The sequence below is a fragment of the Lissotriton vulgaris genome, chromosome 5, assembly GCF_964263255.1.
Source record: "Lissotriton vulgaris chromosome 5, aLisVul1.2, whole genome shotgun sequence".
Classification (NCBI taxonomy): Eukaryota; Metazoa; Chordata; class Amphibia; order Caudata; family Salamandridae; genus Lissotriton; species Lissotriton vulgaris.
The window spans coordinates 946,543,559-946,570,409 of record NC_141693.1 but is presented as its reverse complement, the minus strand read 5'-3'; the positions used below and the strand labels follow the sequence as shown (position 1 = coordinate 946,570,409).

Here is a 26,851-nt window from a genome sequence, read left to right as displayed (position 1 = left end):
GACGACATCCTCTTGTACCTATGTAGACCGCGCAGGTCGATAATGGCAGCCCTTGATATATTTGCGAGCTTCGGTCGTAACTCTGGCTTCCGGGTCAACTGGAGCAAATCATATCTCTACGTCCTGCATGGTGACCCCCCGAGGCTCCCTGACACATGCCCTATCACGGTAGCAGAGGACGGATTCAAGTACCTGGGTGTGTACATAACCACAAACAAAACCCTACTACACGATCTAAACCTCAAACCGCCGTTAAGTCGGCTCCAAAGGGACGCCAAATCCTGGCAGCACTTACCACTGTCTCTACTGGGCAGGGCAGCCCTATTTAAGATGCTAGCGCTGCCGCGCTTCCTCTACGCGCTACAAAACTATCCAGACCTAGTCCCTAACACATATTTTGCAGCAATAGATGCGGCACAGCGCAACCTCCTCTGGGCCGGGTAACCCAGAATCGCGCTGACCAAACTGACGCTGGGGTGGTATGATGGCGGTATAGCCCTCCCAGACATTCGCAAGTATTACTGGGCAGCCCACCTCTCAGCAATCAACCAGGGGACGTACGGCGCGGGGAACGATCCCGCCTACGGTATGGACAGATGGTTGCTTCCCGGGGGGAACTATGAGATAGCACTCTACTCTAAGCGGGGTGCACGCCAACTCACTGGACCCACACTACATGCGGTACAGGTGTGGCACGCTGCCCAGAAGAAGCTCGGATGGTCAGGAGTCCTCACCATGGCCACACCACTTTGGGCCTCAGAACAACTCGGCAACCTCGGACGTACTAAGGGCTTCCGCGAATGGGACCTGATAGGAATCTCCCAAATCAAGGATATCTGGGGCCCCAAAGAGATCCACGCGTTCGCCCACCTATGGGACACATACGAGTTGGCGCAAACTGAATACTATCGATACTTACAGGTGAGACACTCCTTACAGGCAAATATCCCACCAGAGACTCCACTACCACAATCCTCCCCACTTGAGGATAGGATACTCGATGGGCACATGACAGAACACGCCATATCACTCACATACAAAAAACTAATTAATCACCCCCCTGACATGCTACTACCCCTTAGAGAGAAATGGGTTGCTGATGGGCTTGAGATAGACGAGGAGGAATGGATGTATGCCTTGGCCTCACCGCGTGAGGTAGCGATATCGGCCCGCCTGCGACTAATCCAACTGAAGGTACTCCATAGAGTGTATGTCTCCTGTACAAGGTTACACCTCATGGGGAGGGCTGATACTGTACTCTGCAGGAGGGGATGTGGTGGCACGGGTACCTTTTTCCACGTGTTGTGGGGTTGCCCCAAGATTCAACGGTATTGGAGAAGGGTGGTGCAGTGTATGCAGGAGGTATGGGAGGTGGAAATTCGCCCAGAGGCAAAGAGGTGTCTTCTTAATATCCGGGAGCCAACGGACCTGTCACCGAAAGGGAGGCTCTGGGTTATGCTCGGACAAATGGTAGCAAAAAGGAACATTGCCAGACTCTGGGGCAGTCCGGATCCACCTAAACTAACAGATTGGCATAGCGATATGGACTGGTGTATGCTACAGGAAAAGACTGTGTATGTGGCGAGGGGGTGTCCCCGAAAATGGGTGGAAGTATGGTCCAACTGGAACGATTACAGGGGGGGTATCTGCGAGCCTCCGTCTACCACGCAGGCGCGCGCAGAAGATCTGTAAGAATCCTAACGACCTTGTGGTTCCAGGTGCTTAGAGCTGGGAAGTACAATTGCATTGCCTGTGCAGAGGTGAACTTACCGTGCTCGACGAGATGACCGTGTGGGGGGGTGGAGGGGGTTTGTTCGATTGTTGGGGTTCATTTTACGATATTCTTGAAACGTACGCTCATGTTTATGGCTATAAAAAATGGAAAATCAGACCTACACTATCCTTCTCTGAACAGTGTGACACCTGCACTTTACCACGCCGCCGTGCCCCCGGGATGACGGCTTTGGGCTGTGTAATATCTGAAGCAATGCACGTGTTACGTACTGCGTGGCCAGCCCGAGGGGTTGTAGGCTGGAATCTGTGTACCATGGACAATCAAAATAAAGGTCTAAAAAAAAAAAAAAAAAAAAAAGACGATGATAGTAATAGAAATCATAATAATACAATGATACCATTATCATTTATAACATAACCTTGTACATGCTTGTTGAACAATTTTATACCTATAAACAAAGTGATGAAGCTTAATTCGGATTGGAGCTTGAAATGATAAAGTGCCTCCTGAATAAAGTGGCTGTTTTGACTAAAATGCATGCACATAGCTGATGATTTTGCCCTATAATCCTAGTAATGCAGTAACGAGGAGAACATTTAAAAATCGACTAAATAGGCAGTCACTCTTTTGTTGCCTTAATTGAAGAGTATTATCTCAAAGATTCCCCATTCATCTCAAAAAGCTTTGAAAGAGAACCACATTCATCTGCCTGTCGCCAAAACAATCATTGATGTTCTCTGCTGCCTCTTTTTGGGAATTAATATTGTGTGCATTCTCCCATAGTTTCAATACAGGATAGACAAAGTGAGGAAGGTTCCTGATAGGTTAATAGTGTAGTTTGAATCCTCCAGTAAACCTCAAACTCCAGCAGCCTAGAAATAATAAGTGTGATGGTAATTAACAGGACTCTCAGCAAGTCTTTGCCTCAACCAAGAGCATTTCAACAGAGCTTGAATGGAGTTAAAGTCTCAAAGAAATGCTGAGAGTTCTCCAAAAGCAGGTTGTCATCAATATTTGAACCTAAAAGGGATGTTGGAGAAGCTTTCAACCCAGAATATATACTTTGTTTACCAAGGGATATTACCTGGTCATTGGACCTTTGCACTACTTTAGGTGAAATCTCTCTTGTTGCTCAATTTAACACTGAAGCAAGCAACTAAAAATACCGAGATGTAAGTAGAAAAGGCAATCCCTGTGCCAGTTTCACTTTGGCACTGCAATAGCTTTACATCACATTCCACATGTGCAAAAACAAGTTTGTGATCTTGTAACTTCACAACCAAGGACCAGTCAGATCAATTCCTTCACTTGAGCCTGAATGCTGAACCTGGCCAAGTGGAGATTTTTGTATATTCATAGAAAACACTATAACGACGCTGGACATTTTATCACAAGGAACCATCGCTACTAACTGGCTTTCAGGCACCATTTCTTATTCTCAGTCTTATTGCAGCATAGAGATCAGTAGGAAAGTCGTGGGGCTTGCCAAAAGATGTCTACAGTAGCACCACTGCAATTATTCAGTTGTTGAGTAAAGGATTATCAAAAGCTGTAAGCCCTCTTCTCTAAAAAAAAAAAAGCAGAGCTGTGGAAGGGTGGTGCTGCATAAATTAATAAGTTTGTTGAAGTAGAACAAATATTCTTAAAGATGGATTGAGAAGAAGGAGGTGGATTATGTTCACCTATGGCCCTTTGCTACATGGATTGAAAGCAGTTTGCGTTAACCCTTCTTGTTAACAAAGCTATCAATAACTCCCCCCCGCTGTACACTTGTTTTCTGGACCTAAAAGCGGCCTTCGACAAAGTGCCTAGATCTAATCTTTGGGCCAAAATGAAAGCCTGGGGCGTGCCGCCAAAGTTGTTGGGAGCAATTATTGAGCTCTACACAGATACTTGGGTCCAAGTGAAAAAAGGAGATGGTCGACGCCTGACCAGGAAATTCCATACAACCAACGGTTTAAAGCAAGGCTGCGTTCTGGCCCCCAGCCTCTTCAACATCTATACCGCGGACCTAGAAAGTGACATAAGCACCATCCCGGGAGATCCACCAAAATTGTAAATGTAAATGTAAATGTATTGCGACTTATATAGCGCACGTATCACCCGAAGGCATCAAGGCGCTTGCCTTGGGAACCCGTCCTGGCTTTTTCCCTGTGAGATAACCCTTACTGGGCATCCCCAAGGTGAAAGCCAGGCATCCCGCAGCGGGTGGGCCGCCGTAGTGGAGATTAAGCAAGCTATTGCCCAGAGTTGCAGCGTGGGACCCCATGATTAGAGTAGGCACCGAGGTGAGAATTATCGAGTCCGTGGACATTTTAGGGCTCAGGACCCTGCAGCGTCGGGAATTAAAATTGGCCCACTCACCAATACCAAGTCTCCAATATGCTGACGACATTGTGCTCCTTTCAAAAACCCCCATCGGTCTACAACGCTTGATCTCCAAACTGTTGCAGTACCTCGCGAACGCACAACTGACCATAAACCTAAAGAAAACTAACATCATATGCTTCTGCGGCTCCAGAAGAAAAAAAAACTTTCGTCTGGAAGATAAATTCTACCCCTCTAATCCAGGTAAATCATTATAAATACCTGGGAATCTTACTAGACCACCGATTAAAGTTTAAACAGCACCTAGATCAGGGGAAATCCAAAGCAAAGCAGCTTCAATTTGCCTTCAAAACAGTTCAAAAGCAATTAAACGGTCATTCCACCGGCCACATTCTTAACATCGTAGCTGCCAAATTCTGCCATCATTAACATACGCTTCTGAACTACTGCCAAACCGGGACGCCACAGCGTTAAATCTCGCCCAATGTAGGCTGGTCAAAACTCTTTCGCAATCCCGAGACATATTTCGCAAGCCCAAATCCGTTTGGAGTTCGGTCTCACTAACCAGCTCCCAGCAAGACAAGGAGCACTCGCCAAATATTATTGGCGCATGAGGGAGGCAGAAGACGAATCCCTGGCCCACCTTTGCTGGTTAGAAGTCGAAAAACAGGCCGGGCAGCCAGACTCAATATACAAGATCTTGAGGCAAGCTTTGGAGGCATTGAAACTAGATGAATCTTGGCGTCTGCCCATGACATATTCTGCCTTCAAACTGATAATCAAGAAAGCAGTCAAACAATCATCACTATTCATGGACAAAGCAGCAGTGCTGGCAAAAGCCATGCCTGGATTGTTTTGCCGTCATATACCTACCTAAAACCACAGGATTATTTGAAAGAATGCTTCAGGGACCACTATAAAAGGAAATTAAGCCTTTTAAGGTTGGGTTGCTTCTCGTCCAAAGATCTCACTCCCAAATGGCTACGGCTGTGGGCAACTCCCGATTGCCGCCTTTGCGGCAATGGAGCAGAGTCTTTACTGCACCTCATATGTATATGCCCGGCACTCCAAAATCTAAGAAAAACGCTTCTTCGATCTCTCTTAAGAGAAGCCCAGGTGAGAACTTGCAGGGCGGCGGTGATAAGATGCCTAAGTGGTTCTTGGATAGAACTCTCGTGTAAAACCATAAAATTTTTGAACCTTGCCGCCATAGAGCTGGAAAAAAGGGCACCATCCAAAGAGGTCTCTGGACAATAGTCCAGGATTTGGCAGACCACAGACTTTTCCATTCTCTTCCCTTTTCTTCCAACGGTTGTCTTTTTGTATCATGAGTTAAAAATAACGAGCCTCTTGTTTGAATAACCATTATTCTTTTATACTTTTTTCTTTTCCTTTTTGACCTATTTTCTGCCACTTTTGTAAAGCATGTTATTAATTTTTAACTCGACTCAAAGTTTATTTTGTGTTGTTTTTATGATGTAAATACTGCGTGCATGGTGGTAAGTCCACCCTTTTATGATTTTTAAAAAAATCAAATAAAGTATTATTGCCTTTCAGTTTGCAGGAGAAACGGGGCTCAATGATTAGAGCGGCAGACCCTGATAACAGAGGTCATAGCCTGGGACCAGGGTTCAATTCCCCGCCTCGGCGGGTCTTGGGCTCAAAATTCCAAGGACCTGATTATTCTCGCCTTGGTGCCTATTTTAATCATAGAGTCCCACTCCGCAACTCTGGGCAATAACTTGCTTAATCTCCACAACGGCCCCCACAATGATAAGGATGCCTGGCCTTCACCCTGGGGGTGCCCAGGAGTGGACGCCTCACAGGGAAAGCCAGGACGGTTCCACAGCAGTATTCGTACAAGCGCCTTGAGACCCATGCGGGTGAGTAGTGCGCTATACAAGTATCAATTTACAATTTTACAGTCAGCCAAAAAGCAGTACCAAATGCATATCAGGATGGTTACAATTGAAGAGAGAAATACAGCTTCCAAAAACTAGCGCCAATAATAATGCAATGTAGGCAAAAGTCACAAAAGCGTGTGGGTGAAAGAAGCTTGAAGGAAGAAATGCCCAAGCAGTTACAACTGTTCATGGTCATAGAGGGTCATCCAGGACTTTATTCCTCTACTTTTTATATTGTCCTTTGGCTAAGTATTGTATTCCTTATCAGTTTTGCTGCTTTGAATGTGTGCTACGGAATAGTACATGACTCAGGCTCCTCCAAGTGACTTAGTAAAAGAGAACAACATTTTTCATGTCACTACATCAATTGCTGTAACCAGGTATGATGGAATGTCTGGGGTAACTTCATCTGCTTTTTACTTGCATTTATTTATTTTGGTGTATATTAAAGCACTGGTATTCCTCAAACAATAGTGCTCTACCTTATACACAAATGAGAATAAATATAAATGATACAGTAATGAGGATAACTAGCCCTGTGGAGTCCAGTAAGGCAAGTTGGTGTGCATTCGGTCACTCAGTTTATTGTAATGTACTGTGCTATGGCAGACCTGGACAGTTTTATGTAAAGGTTATTGTGTAACTTTCAGTTTTCAGAAGTTCTTTCAATCTGAGGTGATTAGGTTTAACTCTGAGTTTGGGATCCAGGGTTTGTGGCAGTTTTAGATGAATCATTGCGAGGTATCGATCTTCCATGTTGTTGGTGAACATCACACCGAGATCCGTCACATTAACCAGATTAAAAATAAAACCAAAGTATGATGTTATACGCCAAGGTAAATAACATTCATGACCTCTTTCGAACTCTCGTAAAACACAGATCTCATATGTAAAAGAGTAACATCATTTTATATCCTCTAACATATGGCTATTCGTTTCAGAAATATTTATCTTTGCCTGTGTTTTTTGTCTTCAAGTATCTTATTTGAGGTATCAACACAGGAGCAATAAAACATTAAATGAACTTATATATTATTGTGAAATTGCAACTCACAGTTTAGAAGGTTGTTGATTTTCCATGAGGTTGTTGTAGTGTAGCAGTGCAAGTCCTAACTACCTTCTGGACAGTCTTTACTAAACTATTGTGGAAATAAGATGAGCACATTGTGCCATTAGACCCGCCACAATGTGTGAGTAGTTGTTCGATTTGCCTAAGGAGGGACTCCATGAAAGATGCAAGGCATTGTAACTGCTACAATGTGACTGTGATCAGTATCTTCAGATTGTTATGGGTTTACTTGGAAGGTTCCACTGAAGGGATGGTCCCCTGTGGCATTATACCTAGCCCAAGTCAGCATGATCTATGGGTTGAGAATTGACTTTTGGAGAGTGTATTATCAACATTGTACATGTTTCTGTCATGTTTCCTCTCACATTGCTGAGAGTCACAGGTTTGTGGGTCTCCCTGTACCCATGGCTCCCTCTACATAGATCCTCCTCTCCTCCTCTGCCATTCTCACGGTGTCCCTTTGCCCCGTTGTCCTCGTGTCTGCCTGTTCACTTGATTTTCTGTAAAATCAAGTGATGGAGTTTCACACACACTTATCCTTGGAGGCCCGTCTATTTAGTATCACCAAATTAAACGTTACAACAGCCTACATGGAAAAAATAATCTTCTACCGCATGGAACCACAGCAACGCAAGTGATGCGACCAGTGTCATTAACCACATAATATGTCACTTAGCATCCGCTATCTAAGAGAGCTATACTAGTTTCATTATTGATTTACTCAGCATCATTTTTCCAAAGTGTAAGTAAAATTTAGTGTGATGCTAAGGGAATCCGAATCATGTCGAACCCAACATTTCCATTATAATGTTCAAACGTGTGCATTTTCGCAATCCGCTTGTTATGCATGAAAATGTGGAGAACATTTTTGTCTTACCATGGGGAGCCTGGAACTGGAGTAGATGCCACAGGTTTATTCCCTTTAGGCAGGCAGTCTTCCTCTTTGACTTTTGTGATGGCATGTTCCTTAAAGTGCAAAATAGTGTACAAGGCATCAATAAAAATACTTTCAACATAATTACTGAATTTATAGCTTTAATATAAGACAAATGCCATAACCATGTCAATCAAGTATTGCTATTAGCAAGCTGAATACCAGCATCGACCTCTATAATTTTCTAAATGTGTTTTACTTGCAATAATTCTGCTTCAATCATTTGCAACAGTTTTTCTATAATAATCTTAATCAAATCATAAAGGTACATTGAACACATTTGGATATGTAAATTGACCACACATTTCATATTGTTGTATTGTTGTTGAAGTTTGGTACAGTTGGTCTAGAATGGCTTAAAATGATTGTGTCTATGTTTACATACACATAGGGGCTGATTCAGATCTGGTAAAAAGTGCTCCGAATAGCCGTTCGGTGCCTTTTTCCCATACGAATCATACCCTGCAACGTCCCCCGTACGTACGACGAAGTACGAATCGTACCAGGAGCTAGACTCTGTATGAATCGTACAGAGACCGTACAACTCTAATCTCCGTACGAGTCTCACTCAGAACCCGCTGTACGCGACATCTGTATGGTTTGGGGCGGGTTTATATGACCCAGCAAGTACGATAGGTGTCGGGTACGCACCGTACCACCCTTTTTCTACGGGAGCTGAAAACAGCAGTAAAAGCAGAGTTTGCACCAAAACAGGTACGGAACGCCCCCCCCCGGGGTCCGGCGCGTACCCCCCATGATCGCAGGGGTATGGCGCGTACCCCTGCGATCATGGGGTGTACACACCGTATGGTGTGTATGCGATTGTGCGCTGTTCCGTACGAATCGCCCTTACCTGACGTGAACCGTACGACTTGCGTCCTGATACCCCGGTCTGGATCGTACTCGTCTGGTCGTATGGCGTGTGTACAAGTCGTACGGAGACGGCTCTGGATACGATTAGTACGGACAGTAATTTTACCGGATCGGAATCGGGCCCGTAGAGTGCATATGTGGCTGTGTGCCATATCGTGTGGGTTTGTGCCTATGTATGTTAATCTACATATGCGTGTTTATGCTTGTGTGTGAGTGGTGTGTTTGTGTGCACACATTGGGAAGAGACATTTAATTGGTGAAGTAGACAACATTCTAGTGAGTTCATTTAAATATTTTTTAATTATTTTTCTTTTCTAAAGTCTTCCGATAGAAGCCACTAAATGTTGCTGTTATAGACAGAAGAGTAGATGTTGAGTAACTATAATCATTGCCTTGCAGGAGTAGAAAAGTGTCTTTGGTGGGCAGGATTAATTCAGCTACAGTTGTTTTTCAATGGTTTCTTGACATTCTTTGGGGGCCTTTGCATCAAGAACGTATCAACACTTTGTATTGGGATTTCTTTTATTTATTATTGCACACTGCCAGTGTATGAAGGGTCCTGAGGTCTGACTTGTGCAATCAAATGTGCCTTACTTGACATCAAATCACAGTTAGGTGTTTAGGGAGGGAGTAAATATTTTGGACCAAGACTCTGCCGTGCTTTGAAGACTTTAGAGAGAGATTAGAGTTGTATTTGTGCCACTGTATGGTAATGAAGTACTTTGATGGCCATTATGACTTGCGTTGACTTCTTTAAGTTAAGGCAGAGTTTGACCGTTTGATTTATTGAAATTTTAGTTTTGCTGTATCTATGTTAGGGCTTCTGGGTTAGAAAGTAGTGCAATAGTAGAGTCTTGACAGCACAAAGGCTCTGTTATTTTTAATCTTATAAGACACCTCTGGCAGAGGGAAGATCCTTCTCAGAATTATAATGTAGAAGTCACTGTTTTTGTCTATCATGAGGTTCTCATTGGTCCACACTTCTACGTTCGTTGTTGTATGTGGAAGAAATGTGAGGCTTCTAACATGTTAAGACAGATAAAAGGTAGGTCATCATGAGCAGGTCAACAAATGTGCAAATTTCTTTTTTTAGAACCTTTTAAACATTCATGTCTCCTTTATCCAGCTAAGTGTATATTTCAGGAGGATAATCAAGTGAATATTTGGATCACTAGGATTGTCCAATCAGTCAATCAATTAATTAATCAATTAGGTAAATGTGAAGTGCACTACTCACCAGTGAGGGACTCAAGGCGCTCGGGGGGAGTAGCTTTGGTCAGTCGAAGAGCCAGGTCTTGACAGTCTTCCTGAAGATGTGCAGAGTGAAGGCACATCTGATGTCGATCGTGAGCTCATTTTAGCTCTTAGCCACGATGTAGGAGACGGCTCTTCCACCCGTTCTTGCTCAGCAGATGCTTTGGGCTTTGGCGAGGACGGCGGATCTGAAGTTTCTCTTGGGGATGTGGAAGGTTATTCTTTCACTGAGATATTAGTGTCCGGTGTTGTGGAGGCATTTGTAGGCGTGGGTGAGTATCTTGAAAGTTACTCTCTTCTCTACGGGTAGCCAGTTGAGGTCTCGCAGATGTTGGGTGATGTGTTTGTGTCAAGGGATGCCAAGGATGAGTTTGGCTGCGATGTTCTGTATGGTCTGGAGTTTGTGAAGTAGATATGTGTTGATCCCAGCGTGGAGGGCCTTTCTGTAATCCAGTCTGCTGGTTATGAGTGCATTGGTGATGGTCTTTCTTGATTCGGGGGATCCATTTGAAGGTCTTGCAAAGGATGCGGAAGGTGTTGAAACATGTAGAGGTGACGGCGTTTATCTGACGGATCATGGAAAGGGAGGAGTCGAGTATGATACCAAGGTTCCGGGCATGGTCCATGCAGTTGGGGGGACTGTTGAGGGCAGTGAGCCACCAGGTGTAGGCCCATGCAGAGGGGGTGGGTCAGAGGACGAGGACTTCTGTCATCTCTGAGTTAAGCTTCAGGCAGCAGCTGTTCATCCAGGATGCAACGCCCTTCATCCTTTCCTGGGAGCTGAGTCTGGTGGTTTTGGAGTCCTTGGTGAGGGAGGGGATGACCTGGGTGTCGTTGGCACAATATACTATGCTGAGTCATGCTGTCTGACGATGGTGGCAAGTGGGGCCATGTAGATGTTGAAGAGCGTAGGGCTGAGCGATGATCCTTGGGGTACTCCGCAGTTGATCTCTGTGGGTTTGGAGCGGAAGGGTGGAAGTCTGATTCTTTGGGTTCTGCCAGTGAGGAAGGAGCAGAGCCAGTCGAGGGAGATCCCCTGTATGCCGGTGTGTTAGAGCCTGGTGGTGAGTGTGCAGTGGGAGACAGTGTTGAATACTGCAGAGAGGTCGAGTAGGATCAGGGCTGTGGTGTGGCCTAGGTAGAGGAGAGTGTGGATGCTGTCTGTAGCGGCATGTAGAGCACTCTCTGTGCTGTGGTTGATGCAGAATCCAGATTTAGAGGGGTAAAATATGGAGTTCTTTTTGATGAATTTCATTAATGGGATGTATTGGTGATGCAGTAATATAATATCTGCATAATGTTGACATTTAAGATGTTATAGATGTGTTTAGATCAATTGAACAGGCACATGAGGGAGTTAATATGTGGGTGTTTTATAAAATGCTACTGTCAACTGTAATTCTTCAATTTCTGCAGCAAAATACTGCTGTCAATTTATTGATTCAAAGATCAGACTATTGTCCCAAAGAAACTCTATGGATAATTGCAAAACTCTGCACAGGTCTACTAAATTTCGAATTAAGCAGTTCCGATAACTACCTTCTGAAACTCATTTAGAGTAAACATTAAAAAGAGTCTAGATGTTTAGTGAATTAGATGAATAAGCAAACATTGGAAACCATTTGAAACCTATTCTCCTTCTTTTTAATTCAAAAGTACAGAAAACAAATGTTGTGCAAGTGGATGCTACTAAATATACAGAATATTGCAGAGAAAAATGATGAGTCAAAGCGTACTACGTAATACAGTTTGTGTAGTAGACTCAAAAACATCAGTGTCAACCAATACTGCAAGTACTGTAAATATTCATATACATAACACATTATATCAATATAGATATATATTAGATATATATATATATATATATACTATACCCCAATGGAGATGTTTCATATAGAATATGTAAGACTTTTAGGAACTAATATGTTATTCTGCATTTATGTAACATTGTCTATCCAAGTGTGCTTTTACATTTTAGAAAATATTTGTTGCTCTCATACTCCAAAAAGTAAGTAATCAAGGTCACCAGCTCATTTCTGGTGCTAAATATATCACTCTAAAACTTCATCCTTGATGGCAGCAAGAATTTTAAGACGCAATCAGCATACCACCACACGAACCAATACAAAGGCATATGAGCAACTTGTTTTTAATATCTACATAACCTTGCAGGCCACTTCAGTGATTTGTATCCTAAGTCTTACCTAAGTTCGCTGTACAATAAGCTAATGTTCAGCTAAAAAAGTTGAAAAACTTCCTCAACATTACATACTCTTAATTTACATTTCCAAATCTGGACACAAAACAGAGTGATACAAGAAACATCACCTTAAATGCACTTACTGCCCTCAACTTATCTTTCCTATCAGAGATTCTGCACACTTTTGCCAGACTCACACAACTTGAGTGAAAAATGTGATCACTACAACCTTAGTCTTCAATAACCTTATCTTCTATAACTCCAATGCTTTCTAGTTCACTGATACATGAAAATGTTCTAAGAAAAAAATCCATGCTAATAACTGGCAACATCTCATTTATAAACCAAATGGTCACAACTAAAATCAACCTTTGTATCAGCTTCCTCCAACTATTAGTGTGTGCCTTATCCCAACTAATTTGACCGTCTACGTAACTGTAACCTAGTAAATGATTAAAGGGTTACTGTTTTTCGGTAAATTAAAAAATAAGGGCTTGATTTACAAACTGCATTTTGTAGCATGTAACGTAGTACTACAGTAGTACTGGTTAATTACAACAAAATGCAATTCACAAACCTGCGGGTGGAAACGTCCCCATCCTTCTCTCCCATATTTTACATGTGGAGAACAATTTATGTGTAAATGTAGTAATTAGTGGTAGGAAGTAGCAGGAGTGGTGGGGGAGAACCAGGAATATCTATTACTAAATGGGAGCAATTTAGGGAGGGATAGTGAAGGGTTGGTTTAGTGAGCCATTTGGAGGAGTTTAGGGAAGAACTAAATCCTATTTCAAACACTCACCCACCAAAAGAGTAAGACAACAGCTAAACACAATTTCACGAAGGTAAATTTAGACGTTTGGTCTTCTAAGGTTACCTTTGTGAACCAGGCCCTACATTGCTACTGCCCTAAAGGTGAGCAGTAGTAATTGTAATCCCAGCCCAGCCTTATTGTAAGTTCTGTTCCACACAAGGCTGCTCACAAAAAACTGCAACATACTCCCATAAAAAATAATGGGGGCAGGGCATATTATCCAATGCCCAGTAGGTATTTTAAAAAAAAATAATTCCATTATTCTAACTTCAAATTGTGCATATGTAAATTGTTCATCCCGGAAATTATTGTATTGATTAAAACATTAATGAACATTTTTTAAAATAATGTAACTTCATTCCTTCATAACTTTATTGTGCATTACAAAAGTATAAAAGTACATACAATTGTATTGCAATTATTTGTCTTGATAATTCATAACCACATATGAAATATGTTAAAATATTATACAAGCCCCAACAAAATATATTTTAACAAGCCCAGAGTAAATTATTATAAATTACACTAAGATAAATAGCATGTATGACATATAGACTGCACTATATATTAAAAGATGGATTATATAAGTGAACACATCACACCCCTTGATTCATCTAGCGTTCCAAACCAACCAACTAGCCTAACAATTTCTCCTTATCCTACCTAAAACTAGAGACATCTGGTTTAGTTGCTTTAAACTAGCTGCCACTCTGGTTTTATGGGCTGCTTGTAAAAATGACGCCATCGTGAAACACACAAATGAGGTTTCCAAATGTTGAAGAACTAAAACTGCTAAAGTGTGATTCCGTAAGCTCACCTTCCGGAGTAACAGGACAATAAAATGTTCCTCTCAATCTCATAAAGAGCACAGAAAAGTAAGATATGTGAGGTTGTTTGTTTGTTTGGATAAAGCATCACATGGGCACTAGGGAAGATGGGTTACTGAATGTATATTTGATGTATAAGCCAGCATTAAAGGAATGTAATTTAACAGAAATATTATTAATAGATACCGAAGATGGGGTGCACAACAAAAGAAAGGCAGGAAGAGGACCCTGGCAACACAGATGGTAAGGCCAAATAGGTGTTACTGTGCATTTTGCTTTATTCCTTTCTCATCTTGCATGATTACTTTTAGCTATAAAAAGTTCTTTCAGTCTTCATTTGGGATGAAATTCACATCTACTAGGAGATTCATAAAGTTCCTCTAAACCCATCAAAAAGAACGTCTGCCTAACATAGGTTAGCCAGTAAATAGATGCAGCATGATGGAGCTTCAGGATATTACTTATAATATGCTGGTTACGTTAGACCTCTTTTCTTTTCCATATCGTTTTCCATAGCAAAAGCAGTTTTTTTTAATGATGTCACTAATTTATGACAGTCCTAGCTCATTATGGGCAATAAAATTGGAGCATGTAGCCGGAATAGACAATAGTCTTGGCACATTTGTCTTCTAAATTTTGAGCTGTGCCCCATATTGCTGACCCATATGTAGCTATAGACCTAGTTTTTGCTAAATACATTTTGATCATATCCTGGGTTGGTTTACTACATATTTTTTTTGGCAAATTAAAAAAGTGTAGCTATGCTTTTCACCATCGCATTTGCTCTAATTGTCACCATCTCTTTCCATTTTAGTTTAGTGTGAAACAGAATCCCTAGATAATCAAATTTTTTGGAAAGGCGACGCGGCGGAAAAGCGGCGGACAGATTCCAAGACCCACCAGCCATCCTAATTTGGCGGTGGGTCTTTCAAGCATCCGCGGCGGTTTTCCCTCATCCTCCAGGCCGGCGGTGGCTTCCGCCGGCCCGGAGGATGCGGGAAATCCGCAATCGTAATAGGCCCCTTAGTTTGTTGGTATACAATGAAAATAGGAATGGGGCAAGGACGCAACCCTGCCTTACTCCTTTCTCAATTTTAAAAGGTTTAGTGCAATTCCCTTGCTTAGGAAAACACACCTTAGCAACTGCCTCAGTATACAAATTGTCTTATAGCTCTAGTAATACCGGCAATAAAACTTCCAAGGCCTCCATAATGGACCACAGTTTACTGCAGGCCACGCGGTCAAAAGCCACTGATAGATCCATGAAGGCCATGTAGAGTTGGACTTTCTTTGCAATGGCATATTTGGGAGGTAGTTGGGCTAAGTTAAGACATTGATTACGTGTCCCCCAGCCCTTCCTAAAGCCATATTGAACCTCCGCCAAAATATTTTTTCCTCCGTCCATTCTCCCAATCTATTAAGTAAGAGTCTGCCCATTAGTTTTACTGAGCTGTATGTAACTTATGAAAAAGATAAATTATTGTTCAAACTTTTAATATAACAGAGCATGTATTTAACAACAACAAAACACAACATTAAGGAAAATGTACTACATATTAAATCCAAATAAAGTTGGTAGGAAGGGTCTTTTTAATTAACTTTGTTTAAAAATGAATTAATATATTCAAATAATGTAACTATTATGTAAACGTATTTTGAAGTGGTAAGGTGCACTACATTTTATTTAATTAGCGTTAGGGTAAAAACAATGATTTTTATTTATTTGACATTTATATTTCATAAAATAATGTGCTTAAAATATACACTTTCATTATTTTTCCTATGTTTTCCTTTAGGAAGTTCTCTACAACAGTGGTGGAGATCTCCACCATGGTGGCGATCTCCACTGTTTTTATGTGAAATGTTACAAGTAGTAACTTTACATTTATAAATTTGACTCCACCTCCTGGTTTCAGGGTACAGAGACATGTAAGTCTAAACTTTCATGTAAATGTACGCTCAGAAATGGTGAACAGCCAAAAGTAGTACATTTAGTCCAAAATGTAAGAGTCAATTTACACTTGTAGATGTACTCATGTGAAATTTACCTTTACAAAGTTTCCCAATAGTTTTGAACAATTATCCCTCTTTCCTTCGCCTGCTTCTTGCTCCTTTTATCTTTTGTCACAGGCCTGCTCCTTTTGGTTGCCCTAGTGAATTTCACCCCAATGTTATTTAGCAATCACGTTAAGTTAACCTTTCAATGTAATGTCCAATGTTAGCCAATATTTGCCATGCTATGAAGTGCTGTAATGTCTCCATATTTGATCCCTTGCAAAGGAGATCATCAAAGATACAAAAGACACAAAGAAGTATAAAAAAAGACATGCAAGGTCAGTAAAAAGATGATAAATAACTATGAAAGCTAAAACCAGACATTAAAACATCACTGAGTTGCGCAGGCAAAGTACATTTTTCAAATAATATACAAACATCAGAGTTGCAAAAAATATAACAATGCCACTCTGCACTACAATTTTTCTTCATTAAAACAGACAACAAATAATGTTTAGTGAGGAGACTGTAAAATCTACAAAAATTACAAAATGTAACAGGGTCTGGGGTGACGTCTCATCACAAAGGCATGTGTAAATATCAGAGAAGGTGAATTGACCTTGTTGGAAACAGAGTAGCCACCTAATTGAACCTAGCCTAAAGCAGGATCGCAGCTTACGTTTCCAGATACCCTGTACCACATTCAAGTATGGTGCCCCTCAGCATATTTGTGTGTGGATGTAATCCTTGACTGAGGGCTTCAATAATTCTCTACCCTCTTTCTGAGCGGTTCTATAAGAGTGAAAGCCCTCCATGTTCCACCCGTATCCTTTTTGCAAATATCTGAAGCTTTCTCATAAATAGATGGGCAGCCTAAAGCCAAGGTTGTCTCCCAAAAAAGTCAGTGTTTCCTGTTCCCGAAGTTAAATAAAAGGGATTTCAAAATAATTTCCCTATTCAGATTTGCTTCCTCCTTGTGTCAAATTGAGCACAACAACAACAGAAGAGCAAGATTAATCTGGTCCTCAATGTAAACCAAGCCCAGTTCCTGATGAATAGCACAATGAAATGTTGATAAAGGGACACCCAAAAGACAGAAGCACAACCTATTTTCCTCAGATTGGGCACTACTCACAACCTTATAACCCCATACCCCTGAACCATAAGTAAATATGGGCAGACTCTCTCTCCTGTATATTTCAAACAAAGAAAGAATGTGCTTATTGCTGATGGCGGAGGCAATGGAATAATTGGTGCCATTTGCGTGCAAAAAATTATTCTTCCTATCATTAACTCACAGGATCCAGGTGCCTGCACTATCATACATTATGCCCAGATAAGGGAACTGGGTCACCTTTTCAGTGACCCTGCCCCAATTTAAATGCGGCAATTTGTGGGCCAAGAACTAAGTAAAGTTTTTTGATAAATTGGTTTCCAACTCTAATTGCTTCATAAAAAGCACAAAAAGAGGAAATAGATACCTCTAAACTATTAGCAGTCCTGGCTAACAGCACAGCATCATTTCCATATAGGAGCACAGAGACACATTTGTTATTAACCAGTGGAACATCATCCCCTGGCTTCATTGAAGAACTTCCAGCCCATCATATAAAGGCAGGGACATGATGGGTGCATCACACATCCCTGACGTACCCCACATTTGACTGAAAAGGAGACAGAACACTCATCCCAATCCCCATACCTCACAGAGGCAAACAGGTCACTGTGAAAGGACTGCAAAAAGATCACCAAATCCTTCTCCAAGCACAAAATAATTTATTATTAAAGAAGCAGGATAAAATATACATATTGTTTAATATTATCAATGGTAGAGATGTACACAGATTTTAGTTTGCAATGTGAAGTTGGATGAAGTACCCATTTTCACTCTTGGCAAAGGCTGTTTTTCTTCTTTTTTGATTTGTAACATCAGCAAAATACAGGCAAAATAAAAGAAGGGGAAAAAAGGAGGTGGGGAGAAGAAAAGGGGCAAACCAAGTAGAAAACAAGATTCCAAGTATGAGATAATATGTTTGGTATGGTTAACAAGTTCAAAAAGAAATGGAAGATAATTCATGACCCATAAAAAACATGGATGGAGGAGAGCTACATAGAAATATTAATAAAATACAAATTTGGCAGATCGGTCCTGAGGAGTCGCCAACTCTGCCAACCACCCCTGAACTGGATCCCAAACCCACCCTAATCATTTTCTCAAAAAAGCGTCCTCGAATAGCGCCATTTTCAACTGTCTTTTCTTCAAGAATTCCTTCTACCAAATTCAGGGATCGAGAGTCCCGCTGAAGAACCAAAATCTGCTAGAACCAGTCTAGCTAAAGCAAATCAATATAAACCAGATAGACGGATCAGAATGGCTTCTGAATGTCCCAGGATGATCAGCTTTGGATCAGCCATGATCCTCAACTAAGAGATAACCCCACGTTTTCCTTTTTTTTTTTTTTTTTTTTTTTATTTTTATTAAGCAAATTCAAACCAAATACAAGTTCACAAACATAAACAGATACTAAAAAAAGAAAAAAAATAAATAAAAATAATATTAATTCATGTCATAACTTAAAATGGTATACATAAAGTAAAAAGCATATAAAACATCCCTAACAGAATAGCTATATGCAAGGGAGAAGAACAGGGCAAACAAAAAAAAAACATATCAAATTAGTTAACCACTGATAGAATCTGACTAGGCCCTCTCATTGGTGTACCATCTAGCAATGGGGTCCCAAATCTGTGCTCCGACTATTCTAGCTTTTCTACCTCTAGAAGCATATATTGCAATTTCCTGTTTATAGATTGAAACAAATCGACTTAGCCACATTTGAAAAGTTGGGGGTTCCGGATCTTTCCATCGAGCTGCCAGAATAATACGGAAAACAGCATATCCCAGGAACATAACCGCTCGTTCCTCGCTATTGTGACCCAGAGAATCATCATGACCAAATATATATAGAGTTGCTGAATCTCTAAACTGATGTCCAAATATCTGGACCCAAAACTCAAGTATCATGGTTTTTAACCTTGTAAGTTCCGAGCATTCTGAAAACATGTGTATAAGGTTAGCCTGTGGTTGTTTGCATCTTGGGCAATTATCATCAGCCCGAAGGCCCCAAGTAAATAATTTTGCCGGTGTGTAGTATAAATTATAAATAACTCTGTAATATTGTGCTTTCAAATTAGAAGCTATAAGATATTTTGAGGAGAGAGCAATAGAGAGATCAATATCTACATTGGGGTTTATTAGTTTTACAGCCCAGGATTGTTCAGTTCGTTCTAGATCATCAGGAGTTTTATCCATCAGCATTTGATATAGAGCCCCTATTCTTGTAGTTTTTTTGCCTATAGATTCAAGAAGGGGCAAGTTATCTAATGTTGTTCTTGTTGGTATAGTGTTACGAATGCTCAGCAAAATTTGAAAATATTTGAGAAAATCATTCGTAGGAATGGAGTATTTTTCTTGGAAAGATTCAAAAGAGATGGGGGCATTATGTCCTAAGAAGTCACCAACTGTGCTGATGCCTAAACGCTCCCATCTCTGTGAGGTGGTATCATTAAGAGATGGGGAGATAATCTTACTATGCCAGAGAGGGGTATATTTTGAGAAGGTGGGAATAGATAGATATTTAGAGATAGCTTTCCACATGACCCAGGCATCTACAACTGTCTTCAATTTAATTTTTCTGTAATACATAGAATCTACCTGCCTTAGAAATAAGCCCTTACATTCATCACCAAGGCTAAGCTCATAGATCGATGGAATATATGAGTCTGGGGGCATAGACATAATTTTTTTACCAGTTAGTAGGGGGTCCATAGATTGTACTAATGTTGCCCATAAATATAGTTCTAAATTAGGAATAGCTAATCCTCCTCTATCCTGTGGTAACGACATCCAACAAAGTGCTCTTCTTATCTTGCCATAACTCCATATAAATTTAGAGATAGTAGAGTTAATGATTTTAAGGAAGTTAGATCCCGCAAGCAACGGAATTGCTCTAAAAAGGTAAAGAACCCGCGGAAAAATATTCATTTTTATGTAGTTTGCCCTTCCAATTATAGATAGATGTAAATTGTCTATTCTTTTAAGATCTTTTTTAATTTTGTCAATAAGGGGGGTATAATTTAAATAATTAATTTTATCGACCTCGGTAGTAAGGCATATACCTAGATATGTAGCCTCTTTAACTTTAAAGGAACTCTCATAATGAATATTATCAGTAGCTAATACCATAGTTTTATCATTGTTTAGTGAATATCCTGAGTGAGCACCAAAAGCCTGGGTGACTAGTTCAATTTCACGGATTGCACTGGCAGGGTCGGTAGTTATGACGGCCACGTCATCTGCGTATGCCATGACTTTGGTGGAATATGAGCCAAAAATAACTGGTTGGATTAAGGGTGATAAAAGGAGTTTCTGTATAAGGGGATCTATATACAAGGCAAATAAAATCGGGGAGCATGGACAACCCTGCCTTGTACCTCTTTGTACCTCAATAAATTCTGACTCAGCGCCACTTATAGAAATTTTTGCCCTGGGATTAGAATATATGGCTTTAATGGCTTTAATAAAGTTATTCCCAAAGTTCTTTCGTTTCAAGATGTTCCATAGAAACTGCCATGATACTCTATCGAAAGCCTTTTCGGCATCGAGAAGAATCATTGCCATCTCACCCCCCGTGGTGCCCATGATATCAAAAAGGGTGATGGCTCTCCGGGTATGGTCTGTAGTGCCTTTTCCGGGAATAAAGCCATGTTGCCACGGTGAAACGAGTTGTTTAATGACCCTACTCAGTCGATTTGCTAGAATTTTGGCATACAGCTTTGAGTCAGAATTTATCAAAGATATCGGCCTATAGGAAGAGGGAAGATGAGATGGCTTTCCTTTTTTGTGAAAGATTATTATATTCGTTTGTTTCCAGGAGTCAGGTGGAATTGAGTGATATTGTACTCCGAGAAACAAATCTAATAAGAAAGGTAATATTTGACTGCCTAATATTTTATATAATTCTAGGGGAATTTTATCAGGGCCTGCCGCTTTATTATTGGAGAGTTCAGATAGGGCAATCTCCACCTCCGTTAGCGTAATTTCTCTATCTAGGTTTGCTTTTGCATTATCATCAATCATAGCACTTAAGTCTTGATCTGGAAGCCAACTGTTCAAAAATGTTGTGGTATCAGTATCAGAATATAATACATCGCTATGGTAGAGTTTCTGATAATATGTTTGGAATACCTTTACAATGTCTTGCGTAGATGTATATTCCTTTCCTTCAAATTCAATCATTTTTATACTGCTATATGATTGTTTTTGGCGTGTTCGTAACGCTAGCTGCTTACCAACATTTTCTCCTGATTCGTATATCTTGGTTTTATTTACCTGATAGATTTCGGCAGCTTTCTGGATTAGGGAATTATTAATTTCATTCTTTAAAATCAGTATTTTCTTAGTGGTTTCTAAAGTTGAGTCGCCATGGCCTATCTGAGTGGCATGATAGGTCTCGAGATCAGAAAGTTCTTTCATAAGTTGTGCATTGATCTCTTCCTCATTCTTCCTTTTATTCGCTACGAATGAGATAGTTTCCCCCATTAGCGAGGCTTTAAAACAGTCCCAGACCACTATTCTTGACGCACTGAACCAGTTACTGTCAAAATAGCTTTGAGCCCAGTTTTTAATATGATCTATATATCCTTGATTGACCAGGAGTTTCCTATCAAATGTCCAATTAGACTTGGGTTTTACCGAATTGACCATGTCGAAGATAAAAGTAAGCGCATTATGGTCCGAAATCGTTTTAGGGGATTTCGTTATGTCAATGATAGCCAAACTCTCTAATGATGACATCACATAGTCAATTCTGACATATTTGTTGTGAGGATGGGAGAAATATGTATACCCATCAATGTTTTTACCTGACAGATCCCACATATCAAATAAGTCATGGCTTTCCATCAACTGCCTTAGTGCATTAAAAACCTTTGGTTTGCGCCCTTTATATCCTGGTGACAGACGGTTATCAACGAGCACTCCTACATCAATATTAAAATCACCGCAAAAAATTAATGGGGCTGGCCAAGAGGCCAATTCAATTTCTAGTTCTTGAAAAATAGTCGGATCGTCAATATTTGAACCATATATTGCACATATTGTAATGCCACATGTTAGCTGAGCTATGGCCCATCTACCGTTTTTATCAGCCATAGTGCGAATCGGGGGGCCCATTACAGGTTTAGCTAGGATAGCTACTCCTCTAGTTTTGGACGTTTGGGTTGTGGCTACCATGAGATTATACCCAGGCAACTTAATTAGTTCTCTGTCAGCAGCTGCTATGTGCGTTTCTTGGAGGCAAAGTATATCCACAGGATTCTGCCGAGTTAATTGAAATAATTGAGCCCTTTTGTTTCTATCATTAAGGCCTGCCCCATTCCATGTACATAGACTCATTCTCCCCATTCACCTTGATGTAAACCTATCCTGATTTTAATACCTTGAACACACAAATAATAGTTAGCCTTTTGTTTTATATTGACATTTTGCTTTCCATGGAATAGGTGTCGACCAAAATAAAGTCTTTGCATATATATTATATTTCGGATGAATTTGCTCATTTTTTTACATTTTTCCCCCAACCCTCCCCCTCCCCTCCCTTCCCACCCATCCCCTCCCCCAATCCACCCAATGAGGCATTTAGACTCTAACAAGAGTCTATTGTGATGGAGAGACATCTCTAGCCAGTGCTACAAAAAGAAAGAAGAGAAAAACAAACTTATATCTTCCGTGATCCCTTATTGGGATAAAGAAAAAGGACTTATATATTGAGCATTAAGAATTCTTATCTGGGCAAATCAGTATACATAGTGCAGCAGCTACTACTACATCTGACAGCTAAATACTTTCGAAATCGACTTAGATTTCTAAATCATCATATATCAATTGGTTAGAATTGGTTTAATTCCATCAGGTTTCTATCTAGCTTACACAGCAAGGTCCAATATCATAATATCATAGCATCTTAGTTTAATGTAGTTTTAGTTCAGGCTATTTAGGAACTATTTAGCTTTTATTTCTGAAGTGAAAAATTTGGTCTGTCCTTTATAGATGACTTTGAGTGTGGCCGGATTATTCAGGTAAACCTGAGTTTTTTTCTCCAGAAAGGGCTTGATCAATTGACGAAGCCGCCACCTTCGCTCCACTGTAGTGTGGCAAAAATAGGGTCTGACAAAGTATGATATTTCACCTCTAGAGCGGTGGGCATCCGGTCTTGCTTTCTCAGCGATAGCTTGACGGAGAAGAAAGTTTCCGAAGTAGACTAGGATAGCCCTTGGATATTTACTCTGCGAGGTTGACGCTCTTACTGTAAATGGTGTTCTGTGGACGCGTTGAACCTCTAATTCCCAGTTCCAGGTGGATAGTTCTGGGAGTGTATCCCTGAAAAGCTGAATCACGAATACCCGTATATTATCGCCCTCAATTTTTTCTGGAATACCTAGAATTCTAAGGTTGTTGCGTCGCATTCGATTCTCCATTTCCTCCAGTTTCCACCTAACGTCTTTAAGTTCTGCATCGTGCGCGTCTACTTGCTCTTTAACAACAGTAGCTTCAGCTTCATTAATGACTATGCGATCTTCCATGTCAACCATTCTTGCATTAGATGCTGTAACTGATTTATAGAGTTTGCGCACTACGCCTTGTACTTTGAGTAGCGCTTGCTGAGCCCTGCGCCCATCCTTAGAGGTCTGCTCTCTATGGGAGGCTATTGCCTGGAGCACCGTGTCCATAACAGATGTTAGTGTGGCATTTTGCTGCTCATGAAATGAGGTATCTGCTAGGTGAATATTGGGGAGGGGAGCCTGTGAGTCAGAGACCATTGCTGGAGAGTAATCCCAGAGCAAACCCTCAGCACCATGATGGCTTTTTTTTTTCCTTAGTACTGTATGTCTCCTATCTTTGGGTTCACCTATGACAGGATCTAGTTCGAAATCGCTTTCTTGTGAGCTCACATTAGAGCCAGTATGGTGGTCAGAATCAGAGTAAGAACAAGAGTCTAAGTCCGTGTCTAATTCTTGAGACAATACATGGTCTGCAAGGTCTGTAGCCCCCTCAGAGATAGAGAAGAACTCGGATGGTTCCTTATCCGTGTCTGACGTTTTCCAAAGACAAATTCCCAAAAGAGATTTAATGCTGGACAAGATGCAAAAACATGAACAGCGTCCGCCCCGTACATCCACTAGACGATGAGGAGTATAATACCAGTCATTAATACTTTTGAAATTGTGAACCTTAATGCGAGAAACACTCAGAGCTGATTGGAACAGCATATTGCTATACCTAAGATCTGCACAAGTAACTTCTCTGTTGAGCAGACTATTACACGTATGAGCCCTCTCATGAAACACTTCAACACTCAGGTGATGCAATGATCATAAAAATTAGTTTAGAGACCAGAAATATGTTTCTTTTGAGAGGTCCGTTCCTAATAGGATCGAGGCAAGGACTGTCAACACAACTCAAATCAGTGTCTTCAAGAGTGAAAAGAAAATGAACCACAAAAAAGGTGGGAAACCTTTAACATCTTAAGCCGTATATGTGTGAACAATATCCTATCAGCTATGCCTGTGCCGGGGATGATCGATTGTTCATGGCCACAGGTGGTTAGACTGCTGCTAGAGGTCTCCCGCTCACGAGCCCGCGCGGCTTCGCAAATGCCAGTCTCATCTCTCCTGCTTAGCCACCCTGACTTACCAGCCCTGCCTCTTTACAGGGCTTCATCTGCATCTCTTGACCGGTGCTCCTTCGCTTCCTTCAGCCTATGGTATAACGGTCCTTGGTGGATTTCGCATGACGGGTGGTCAGGAGACAGCCCCAAAGATGGGAGTGGTGGTGCCAAGGGCTTTGATTTGCCTTGTAGGGGATTGGATGCCGGAGTATGGTGGTGCTCCATTGGCCTTCAGCTGCAGCTGCGCATATCATCTTGCCCTGAATTTGCTTAAGTATGTTCTCTGGGGTGTTCAGGCATTTGAGTTGGTGCTCCCCCGGGGTATAGTGAGGATAAGGAGTATATGGGATAGGGAGGAGTGGCCCTACCTCTCGGTTACAGGACAACATTGTTGCAAGACTGAACTTTCAGCAGCAGTACTTCAACTACAGCACTGCCCCTCCTCCCTGTGTAACAATTTTGGCAGGATGGCAAAGAATACTTTTGTGGCTGGCAATAATTGAGATTATACAGAAGAGGAAGCCACATGTATTAGGGAAGGCTGCAGAGGCAGAGATACCACAAGGCGTCAGACGCTGATATACTACAAGGATCTTGGGCAAGATGCCAATTAAAGGCTCAAAGAAAGTAGGCCAAGCATGGGCTGATTCTTCCTCAAGCTGAAGAAAACACATCCAATACTGGCCATGGAGAGCAGCGTATCAGTAAAAATCTTCAGTGAGCTGCAAAGACATAAAGTACCTATATCTTCTATTTCTTCTTCGAATATTCAGGAAAAAGGGGAGGCTCTATCCGGCTTACCCATGGTAGAGGGGAGTGGCATCACTGGGTTCCCAAGAGATAATGTGCTGCCTTGCACTCAGCATACAATTGATTCATTTTTTACTACTGGTCTGCCTTTTGGCCCTAAGGAAGTCAAATCTCCTGGTAATAAGTCTGCCCCCTCTATCTCCATCTTGTCTCCTCAAGGTGGTTTGACAGAAGTGCCTGTTGGCTGTGGGCACTCTTTCCATTCAGAAGCCGGACCCCTGCATGACTCTGAGTTCACAGTCTACATCACGGCTTCTTCAAGCCTCTCAGATTTTGTGCACTGGTAGTCTGGAGCAGGGGCAGCAGCGCAGGATGGCCAAGAGGCTTTCTTTTCCTCTTCTGACCTCTCAGATATTGATCAGGAGGAGAGCCTGGATCAAGCGGCTCAGTCAGTGTTCGTCTCTAATCTGGGTAGTAGTAGGAATAACAAATACAGGGTTTTGTGCAAGGAGCATTTGAACAAGGGGTAATTGATTCCGCCCCCTCATCCGAGCCAGAAGATGGATTACTATGGGATCCAGATGGGACAGCACTTACTCCAACGAATCGCTCTTCCGTGGGGGCACCCCCTCGTCAATGCCATCTCCATTCTTTGATTTGGGGAGAAGTCCTACATGTGCATTTGGCACCCTCCTCTTGCCAGTCCGCCACAAGATTCACCAACCCTCAGGGATATCTATAGCCTCCATTTACAACACAGAGAGGACTATGGGAATGACTCACTACTTCTGAAGACTGCACATCTTAAGACTCAAGTAGTTCTCTGGAAGCTGTCTAAACATAAGTATATTGTCCAGTCATGCTGTTGAGTAATCAATGTCTCCGAGGCAAATCATCAGGAGGTGGTGGAAACAAATTGTTAGGAAATTACCCAACAGGAAATGCATATCACCAATTCATCTTCAAGAGTCGAGGACTTGGAAAATCGCTCCGGGAGAAACAACCTGCAGGTCCGTGGGATTCCTGTGGGGTAATAAAAGGGATGACCCGTGGCTTCATTGATCGCCTGTTCTGAGAATCCTTCGCTGTATTGAAAGATTGGGATATGGATTGTATGTTCCAACAAGCACACCGTTTCCCATTTTGACATCCTAGGAAGCCCCCTAGGTATCCTCCGGGAATCACTGACAGAATATCGACTCACAGAATATCTACCAACAGAAACATCGACTCTGGAATATCGAAGGCAAGTGTATCGACATCCTATCTACAACAAGGTAAGTACAAAAATATTGAAACGAAAATATCGATGTTAAAAATATGGTAATTAAAAATATCGGGATTTTTTATTTTGTTAAAAATAAATATGTAAAATAAAGTAAATACTACTAATAAATAAAATGAACAGTTACAAATATATAAATAATACATATATAATA

The 26,851-nt window shown here is 41.3% G+C and overlaps 1 protein-coding gene across 1 annotated transcript in view; it reads right to left on the bottom strand.

The window, feature by feature from the left end:
- Positions 1-26,851, bottom strand: part of TCERG1L (transcription elongation regulator 1 like) — a 1,282,749-nt gene that overhangs the window by 462,478 nt on the left and 793,420 nt on the right. Inside the window, exon 7 of the mRNA XM_086920244.1 lies at positions 7,914-8,002. Coding sequence (XP_086776370.1) covers positions 7,914-8,002 — 89 coding nt within the window. The remainder of the gene's footprint in view (positions 1-7,913; positions 8,003-26,851) is intronic.